Source organism: Colias eurytheme, chromosome 21 (genome assembly GCF_061535395.1).
Source record: "Colias eurytheme isolate Ceu_HAF_F1 chromosome 21, ilColEury1 Martin Lab GWU primary, whole genome shotgun sequence".
In the NCBI taxonomy this organism is placed as follows: Eukaryota; Metazoa; Arthropoda; class Insecta; order Lepidoptera; family Pieridae; genus Colias; species Colias eurytheme.
Window position 1 is genome coordinate 6328861 of NC_143000.1, and position 10760 is coordinate 6339620.

General features: G+C 34.7%; 2 protein-coding genes across 3 annotated transcripts in view; one reads left to right on the plus strand and one right to left on the minus strand.

Annotated features, from left to right (window-relative positions):
• Flo2 (flotillin-2) overlaps positions 1-10760 on the minus strand; it is a 220093-nt gene that overhangs the window by 111500 nt on the left and 97833 nt on the right. The gene's annotated exons all lie outside the window — the stretch shown is intronic.
• Positions 60-3682, plus strand: LOC149899186 (glucose dehydrogenase [FAD, quinone]). Its single transcript, XM_090114754.1, has 2 exons — positions 60-200; positions 1827-3682. Exons 1-2 carry the CDS (start codon positions 60-62, stop codon positions 3534-3536), a joined length of 1851 nt encoding a protein of 616 aa, XP_089970880.1. The 3' UTR covers positions 3537-3682.

The window sequence follows — 10760 nt, forward strand, 5'->3', positions numbered from 1 at the left end:
AGACTAGTAGATTAAGTTGTAAATAGTTGTAGGGTAGTAAATGTATTGGGAAGATAATCATGGAGGCTGCAGGAGCGCTGGCGAGCTTAGCACCGTCACCCATCACAGTACTGGGTCTGATACCACTCCTGGCTCTCGGGATTACGTATTTCAGATATCAGCAATTCGATCCGGAGTCTTACATCACAGATGTAAATACTGTAAGTGTAACATGTTCATATATAGATACCCAGTTGAATTGAGATACTTAATCATTACGTTCAATGAATCAATCATTATAATATAATATATAAAGTTAAAAATTCATTTATGGGCCAAGGTATACGCTTTTACAACAGAATTCCTCATAATATTAAAGAGTTTAGTAGTTCTAAATTTAAATCTTATATAAAAAATGTACTTGTCAAGAGAGCCTATTAGACCGGGAGATACTGACACAAAATTTCGAGTCATTTGTAACAGGATGTCGGTTCTACAGGGTTCTTAGTACGCAATGACAAAAAGAAAAATGATGGTGTGAACGCTGGTACCGGCGGCTTAGTCGCGTGGGCGTTAGTCGAACTCGTCGGAAAATAGCGAAAGTCAAACGATTTGTAACAGTATGGCACTTATTTTTCCTGTAAGTTTGAGGATCAACGAATATAAATGCAAAATTTCAAAGATCTAGGTGTTGGAAATCTTCACTTATATAAATTAATAATAAATTTATTTTTCAAGTATGACAGCACTTTTTCCCCCTACTAGAAGTATGGCAAATATAATAATGGTCACATTTTATCAAATACTCTCCAAAAAGCCAAATGCAATACTGGTACAAAAAGATAGGCGAAATAAAAAAATTTTGCAGATTTTCGGCGGTATGGCGACCATTTGGAATCGTCCGAAAAGTATGGCATGGCGATTTTCGTAAATGGCTGCACGACGATGGTTACCTGTGCAAAAGTTAGCTTGGTACAAATGGTTGAATAATTGTTTTTTTTAAATCAACACATTCGCGTCGGTATGGCGGGCTGTAAGTCATACCGGAAAAGTATGGCATGACACTACCGCCTACTTCTTTTTTATGGGCTATCGGTAAATTCTAAAATTTTTGTGTTACAAATCGTTTGACTTTCGCTATTTTTCCGACGAGTTCGACTAACGCCCTCGCGACTAACCCACCGGTACCAGCGTTCATACTATCATTTTTCTTTTTGTCATTGCGTACTAAGACCCCTGTAGAACCGCCATCCTGTTACAAATGACTCGAAATTTTGTGTCAGTATCTCCCGGTCTATATTACAGTATTAAGGAATATATGGAAGATAAAAACCCATGGAGGGTTGTCGCGTGAAAACCACAGGACAGTTCTTTGGCATATTATGATAATATATTATGATATTACTCAGGTAATTTGTAAAATTGTAAATCTGACATGATTAAAAAGAGCAACTATGGAGTTTCTTGCCGATTCTTCTCCGTAGATACTGCTTTCCGAATCGGTGGTAAATGTTAAAAATATGTACTTAATGACGTTTCAAAAGTGCTTCTAGAAGAAGTCTAATTGAATAAATAAATGTTTGAGTTTGAGTTTGAGTATGTTTATCGTAACTTCCACTTAAATTAATTAGTGATTATTACATTAAAAGCATAGCTATTACTTTACTTTTATAAGCGCAATTTGTAAAGGTGAAACTCACCAATTACATAATGTTTATGCAAAATGTAAATGCTAGAAATTCTTACATGGATATTATTGTATAATAATTTCACTATTTAGGTTATATTAAACGTTAATCGTATTAGGTACTTATTTTGAAACTAATTCGATTTTATTTCATTTTCAGATATTACCGATCTACGACTTCGTAATAGTCGGCGGGGGGTCAGCGGGTGCGGTGGTCGCGTCACGGCTCTCCGAAGTAGGAAATTGGACTGTATTGCTACTAGAAGCTGGACAAGATGAGAACGAAATATCCGACATACCAGCACTGGCTGGTTATACACAGCTATCAGAGATGGACTGGAAATTCCAAACGACGCCGTCTCACAACCGCTCATACTGCCTCGCTATGAATGGAGACCGCTGCAACTGGCCGCGAGGGAAAGTACTCGGTGGATGTAGTGTCCTTAACGCCATGGTGTACGTAAGAGGTAATAGAAATGACTACGATCTCTGGGAGGCTCTTGGAAATCCCGGCTGGTCATACGATCAAGTTTTACCATATTTTTTGAAATCAGAGGACAATCGTAATCCGTACCTAGCTAACAACCCGTACCACGGCACGGGCGGATATCTAACTGTACAAGAAGCTCCTTGGCGGACACCGTTATCGATAACATTTTTAAAAGGTGGCATGGAACTGGGTTACGAATTTCGCGATATTAACGGCGCGAAACAAACGGGTTTTATGTTGACCCAAGCGACTATGCGTCGTGGGAGTAGATGCAGTACGGCTAAGGCTTTTATTAGACCTGTGCGTCATAGGAGTAACCTACATGTCGCTTTGGGTTCACAGGTTACCAAAATACTTATAAACCCAGTTAAGAAACAAGCGTATGGCGTGGAGTTTTACCGAAATGGTGAGCGTCATAAAGTGAGGGTAAAGCGAGAAGTCATTATGTCAGCCGGTGCGCTTGCTAGTCCACAACTGCTTATGTTAAGTGGAATTGGTCCAGCGGAACACCTTAGAGAGCACGGCATTCCGCTGGTCGCTAACCTCAAAGTCGGTCACAATCTACAAGATCACGTAGGATTGGGTGGCTTAACGTTTGTAGTAAACAAACCTGTTACGTTCAAAAAAGACAGATTCCAATCTTTCGCTGTCGCAATGAACTACATTTTATATGAAAAAGGACCGATGACCACACAAGGCGTTGAGGGTTTGGCATTTGTTAACACGAAATATGCGCCTACATCGGGTAACTGGCCGGACATACAGTTCCATTTCGCTCCGAGTTCAGTAAATTCTGATGGTGGGGAACAAATAAGAAAGATCCTTAATTTACGCGATAGAGTTTACAATACGGTATATAAACCGATAGAAAGCGCGGAGACGTGGACAATTCTACCACTGCTTTTACGGCCACGGAGCACTGGATGGGTAAAGTTAAAAAGCCGCAATCCGTTCCAACCGCCATCAATAGAGCCTAACTACTTCGCATACAAAGAAGACATACAAGTATTAACCGAAGGAATAAAGATAGCCTTCGCTTTATCGAATACGACAGCATTCCAGAGATACGGATCGCGACCACACACGATACCTTTGCCGGGATGCCAGCACCACCCTCTATTCAGCGACGAGTATTGGGAGTGCAGTTTGAAACATTTTACATTTACAATATACCATCCGACTAGTACGTGTAAAATGGGGCCTAAATATGACCAAAACGCAGTTGTGGACGCAAGATTACGTGTTCACGGTGTAGCCAATTTACGAGTGGTAGACGCTAGTATAATGCCCACTATAATTAGTGGCAATCCGAACGCTCCGGTGATTATGATCGCTGAAAAAGCATCTGATATGATAAAAGAAGACTGGCTCGTGTTATGACAGTGTTAAGTGAAACAAAATTCAAAGTTAGTCATGAACTATTAAGTATTTATGTCACAAAGTACTTTAAGTTGTTTATTATAAAACAATTATTTTTAAGTATGTACATAATAATATACTCGATTTGTTGTAATAAAAAAAATATATAGAAATCATTGGTTTTCATTTCCCAAAAAAAATCTTATATATTGTATTACTTATAGAATGTAATTATTATCTCTACATAATATTTGCGTGGATTTCAGTATAAAGGCATAGGCAGTAGGAAGGCATAGGCATAGGCAAGGCATAGATATACCCATTACCTACATCACCAAAATAAGAGTTGATATTTTACATTGAATACAGATTGGATCGAAGTGCCTATATTTTTAAATTCAGTTCAAATGTTGATTTATTCAATTAGAGTAGAAAAACTCTATTAATATAACTTATAGGAGAGCTTTTGAATCGTCATAATACGCAGAAAAGATCTACATACGAGAAACTCGATACATAAATATACGATAGACATACAAATAAATAATTAATTAATACGTTTGTATTTGTTTACTAATTACATTAATACGTTGGTCATACCAATCTTTTTTTATAAAAAACTTGATTTACCTTAAAACTACTACTATAAAATATAAATACGCCATCTAGCGAAGAAGTACAGTATTAACACTAATATCAATGAATGTAACAAAGCGCCACCTAGTGCCGGATAGTAGAACCTCTTGAAACTACCAAGTTCGCAGTTTTCTGTGTGAAAACAAAATAGTTTTTTTATTGTACACTAGATGGCTTCACTATGGGCGTCACAATAGAAATAAGTCGGAAAAATCTCAATAATTACAATTAACAATAGCTAAGTTTAATGACATAAGATTATTACTGAATATTAATATTAGTAAGGTAAAATATTGTATTATGTAGAATTGAGGCATTGTAATATAGAGCATAATTTACATAACATGTTAAATAATGTTAAGATAATCTAACACAGTCAGCATTTGGAAATCATATAGGTACAGCGCTTAGATTTGATAAAAAAATTATATTTTTTTGAAATTTGTTACCTATTTATTCTGTTCCTATTTGTACTATATATATACATAATAAGTAGGTATGTAAACTATGAAATTATGAATAATGAACTAGGAATTAATAAAACAAAAACATGTTTTAGCATTGTAAAAAAACAATACAATTATAATATATTTTTGAAGCGTAGGTATCTGTTTCGGATAATTTACATAACAAGGCTTAAAAACGTCTAGGCCTTGGAGGTTAATACAAATTTTTAGCCACCGTTGCAGAAACGAATCGATCTCTGATGGTTCTTATGGCACAATAAGGAAAGAAACGAAAATATGAGATGTTTTTGAGAAAATAAATACTAAATTCAAATTACAGATAAAATAAAACGAAGTATGATATACTAAAGCTTAAAAAAACATATACCTAAGACTATATAGTTTCTCGTAATTTCTGGCGAAGAACGGATAACCGAGTATAAAAGCGTTTATCAAGACGATATAATATGATAAAATAAAAGATAATGCTTTCATACGTACAAATAAACTAAATTTGTTTTATAATTACTCTTTAATTAGAAATTAAAGATTTCAACGGCGTTTGTCTCGTGACCACGCTCGCTGCAAAGTGTGCGAAACATCGGGAAAATAATATAAGTAATTAATAAATTGCGTTTAAAATTCGTTAAAATCTCAAATTTCTAAAAGTACAATACTCGCGTAAAATCAAACACTAGAAAATACTATTACTCTACATAACAACAAACTTAACACGATAAACATACAATAACTAACAACGACGGAACAAATCATACATATACACAACTGTACAAATACAAATACATTTCCCCTATAAATTTCAGTCGAAAAACGATACACATTATATTATGTAGAAATGTATTAATTTGTTTCTGCGATAGCACGCAACAAACGGGTTTGAGATGCAGCCAGCTATGCGTTTCCTTGTTCTATATTATACAATTGCAAACGCAATATTTATTAGATGAACCTGTATTAAATGACAAGTTTACGTTACGTTATGAAATTTCATACATAGCGAAGATAACTGTATGTTTATCTAATCATAAGACACGAAAATCAATATATTATTGTTCCTCAATCGATAGGATTGAAATTAAAATGGACTCAAACTCTACGTTCCCAAGTTAACGTACCTAAGGCTTCGAGATGATCATGTTTTTTCCCCATTCCCGCAAGAATTTCGGGAAATCCTTTCTTAGCGGATGCCTACGTCCTTCCATCTACCTGCATGCCAAATTTCAGCCCGATACATCCAGTGGTTTGGGCTGTGCGTTGATAGATCACTATATCAGTCACCTTTGAGTTTTATATATATGTATAGATAATCAATTTGTTTATATGTTTCCGTACTTATCTCAAACATACCTAGATTCGAAACAAATAGTTACGAACATCACAAATCCTATAAATATATACCTTCTCCATTATTCTATCAAACTTAACCAAATCTACTGATGTGCACATTGCACATCTTAAGATATTACCATAACACTGCTAACTTACAATAAAAAGCAACAACGGAACATCTCTCAATTTAATTACACACACACATACAAGTGTGTCACACATTACATAATGCTAAATAAATAATGGGTCGCACACTGACCCAGTGGCATATCATATTCGGCTCAGCCCCATAGCATGGGGCGCATTGGTAATACCAACCTGTGAAGTTGCGTGGTCATTGAGCGTTAGGGCTGTCACTTACAACTTATATCTTATTTTGTCTAATTGACATGATTATAAAACTATTATGTAAATCTTATTTAGACTAGAATTAAATGACTAGATAGATTGGAAGAAATACATGTCAGAATTTAATAAAAATAATGACACGCATATTAATATTTTTTATCGTTTTGAATATATTATAATTGAACTTTTGTACAAAAATATTAGAAATACTATCAATACTGAGGAACTATACTAGAACTGCACTATTTATGGAGGAATGTTATAGAAAATTTTAAAAAATGCAGTTGTATTTCAATCCAAAAATGTATTTTTAAAAATTTGCAAACCCTATTCTAAATCGCAGCAGCCCTACAACAGTTTCACATCGGGGCCAACAATGCGCGGGCGCTCACGTACGCCGCCCATTATATAACACTGATTTTACGCAAAATCGTGCTTACTAGAAACAACTGGTTGTATGCAATAATTATCACTCCGAATATTGTGTTACACTAAACAAACAAACTCAACCACGTGGAGCAGTTACTATTCTCACTAAGAAATGAAAGTCTTTGTAGTGTTTCAAACGTCGGGTTAAATATAATATAATGAAGTAGCAGTCCGCCCTGGCTTCACCCATGGAACATGTTTACATTTTCTCTGCCTTAGAACCATCAACGTATTTCAAGGAATATTATTAAAAAAAAATAACGAAATCGTTTCAACCGTACTCGAGTTATGCGCTTACCAAAACAATTTGCGATTCATTTTTATATTATACAAAAAATAAGTCGGATTTAAAATCCATTAAGTCCTGAATTTCTGAATGTAAAATCGCGAATATTCGCATAAAATCAAACACAAGAAAATGCTATTTCGTTAACTAGAAACGGTCCTCACTTATATATAGTTAGGGCTGCCATCCTTCCGGATTTCCCCTATTAGTTTTTGTTGTACTGCGTCTGGGTGGGGTTCTTAAATAATATTAGGGGAAATCCGTTCAATTGAATTATTTTCATTAAATTATGAAATAATTTTTTTTTCTAGTGTTCTGCATTCAGAAAAAAGCGCATAATACACTACCTAGTATATAAAGAAAATCTATGTCCTATGTGTCGAGGTATACACTGATATGACAGAAATAAACGAACGGCGAAGCATAAAAGAGTAAATGGAACCTCATCTTTTAATCCGTTCCAAGGCAACAGAGCCATAAAAATATATACTGAAAAGAAAATCCATTTTTGTCCAGTACACATTTTCCAATAACAATAAGAATTTTCATATCTTCCACTAGAGACTATTATGAATTATCTTTACGTAACCAATTCACAAAAGTACATAAACAGAACGATGATTGCCAGTTAATAATTTTCTAAAGTGAAGGGTATGCAGTGTTCTTTGATTAAGTAGCTCATTGAATGTTAAATAATAGACTATAGAGAGACACAGTTAATAAGACGTCAATACTGTAATTGTGTCACAGAAGCTTTATCACGTACTACCTACTTGTCTTGTAAGGAAAATTAACAATAGATTCAGATTACAATTAGACAGATTTGTAAGAAATTGGGAACATCCAATTAATATTAAAATAAAACCGGCCAAGTGCGAGTCGGGCTCGCGCACAAAGGGTTCCGTAGCAGCAAATATAATAAATTACAGTTAAATCAACCTATCTCAAAAACTATAAGAGATACTTTGATCAAACCAAAAATCGTTGAAAGAGTTAATTAGCATGCATCACCTCTATTTTTTTTAGAATTTTATACCCCGTAGTTATAAAAATAGAGGGGGGGGGACATACTTTTTACGACTTTGAGAGCTGATATCTCAAAAACCGTTCACTTTAAGAAAAATGTTTTTTAGAAAACTTTATATCATTTTAAAAGACCTTTCCATTGATACCCCACACGGGTATGTACATCGAAAAAAAAAATTTCATCCCTCAGTTACATGTATGGGGGGCCCCACCCCCAATTCTTTTTTTTACTATTTAGTGTCATATTTTTGTAGCGGTTCATACAACACATATTCCCATCAAATTTCATCACTGTAGTACTTATAGTTTCCGAGTAAATCGGCTGTGACAGACGGACAGACGGACAGACGGACAGACGGACATGACGAAACTATAAGGGTTCCGTTTTTGCCATTTTGGCTACGGAACCCTAAAAACGATAAACAATAATTACTCCTCAGTCTCTACAATTCCAATAACTTTGATTTAAACATGATTTAATGAGCATCACCAAAATAAGATACTTGTTAGCACATACTATTTAATCATCTGGCAAGCTTTCACTATAATATCGGAATTTAATAAATTTACAATTAGCAATAATAATAATTAATAACTATCTTATTGTTTTTATTGCTTAGTAAAAACAATAAGATAAAAATAAATACAGTAAAACTCCAACTCAAATTCAAATATCTGATGTCACTTCCAACATAAAATATCACCACAATTTACAAAGCTTTTACATCTCACAAGTCACGACACAGCTGTGCATTAACCACCACAATAGCTATAAAGTATAAACCTAACAGCACTCACGAGTCACGACGCACTATCATTAAGGAACATCATTACACTTACGGATACAGATATCAATGGAAGATAATCAGCGCTAAATCAAACACCTGATCATCAAGAGATGTGCGTGAAAGCTAAACTATATAGCTATAATATATTATGTACTAGCAGTGCCGCACCGTTACACTCGCGAACGAACCCGCCGGCAAAAACAAGTATTTCTATGAGTAATGTGTTATTCTGGTACATAAGCTACATCGCTGCCAACTGCCAAGTATCATCAAAATTCGTACTGTGGTTTTCTCGTGAAAGAAAAGCACACATCTTTTACCTTTAAATCATGATGCTGAAGCGTTTACTTGTTGGGTTGGTCGAACGCGCTAATCTCAGGAACTACGGGTGCGCTTTGAAAAATTATTTCAGTCTTAGATTAATCGCAGAAGGCTAGATGGCTAGCAGAGGCTTTATATCATCACGCTATGATCAATAAGAGCGATGCAATCCTGGTAAAACCGTGCAGCTACTACACACATACAAACTATCACGTTTATAATATTAGACACTATACACAGCTATATAATTATACAGCACGTGCGATGACGTAATCGTTCCCATTACGTCTTACTTTCGTTTTCTGGATGAAAATGAAACTGTTTCCTTGTTAGTTGTTACCGTTACAAATATTAAACGCTCTGTTCAAACTGAGTAAAAGTCCGGGCTCGGTCTAAGTTACGAGTTGTTTGGTTAAGAATAACTAGTTCCTATATTTGCCCTTGTATCGATTTTTACAGATAAAAATGTCTAAGTTTTGCGCCAGCTAAATATTAGATAGTATTTGGGCTTATATATTTTGGGCGTTATGGTTCGCGCGAATTTCCTGTAAAAGTATGGGCTCGGTATAAGTTAAAAGTTGTATGTTTAACAATAACTAGTCCCTGTATTGTTTGCTTTCGTATTGATTTTACCGCTAAAAACATAAAAAAACTTCATTTTGCGATAGCTAACTGTCAGTGTTTGACCGTATTAATTACAATGTTATGGTTTACAACAAGAGAATTTGCTGTACTTTTACTCTCAATATTTCAGCCAATAAAACACTATTCAATTAAACAAATACAAATACCTTTATTTATAAACGCAACCTCAATAAGCTTTTTATTCTTTATATATGTAATATCGAAACATTTAAAGATGATTTTCTTTTATTTGGTAAAGATGTTATAATATGAACCACTAACCAGTCGGGTCATCTTTCACAATCCGCGGATGTAAGACAATTTATCTGTATTTACTGTGAAGCAATCAGGAATTACGTATTACAACATGCAAACATATGAGCTATTTGCATGTTAAATATGTAAATTGGGTGTTATTATAGAGCTTCTCAATGACATAATTGGAATAATCTAAATTAATGTCTAGAACATTCTACAAGTCTTCGAGTGTTTAGATTCGACAATTTGTGTTACTATCTGGTATTGTATAACAGTTTTAACAAAATTATTATATGTAGTTGTTTTTCGCTAAAGTGGATTATCACAAATAGCCATCAAGTAACCTTCAAAAAATTAAACGTCTTATCAAGTGCGATCAATTGTGGTAGTAAACTGATTAAATTATTAACACATTGTTAACTTTAAATTTCAGATTTCTTACGTACCTATCCAAAAAATAAAGGCAATTTAAAACCGCTAGAACACATGTCCAGAAATGACCCTATCTAAAACTTTAAGGTTAATAAACAAGCTTTTTAAAACCCAACAAAACACTCCAACATCCTTTTCAAATACGCAACAAAAGCAATTCCTCGAACAGATCAAGCGAATTCAATGGACAACGTGACATCACAGCTTGCAAAAGCCGCCAGTTCTTCCAAATACGCCCAGGCACACATATTATAAGCGCAATGTACAAAACAAGAGACAATTCCTACCACAGACTCGACAT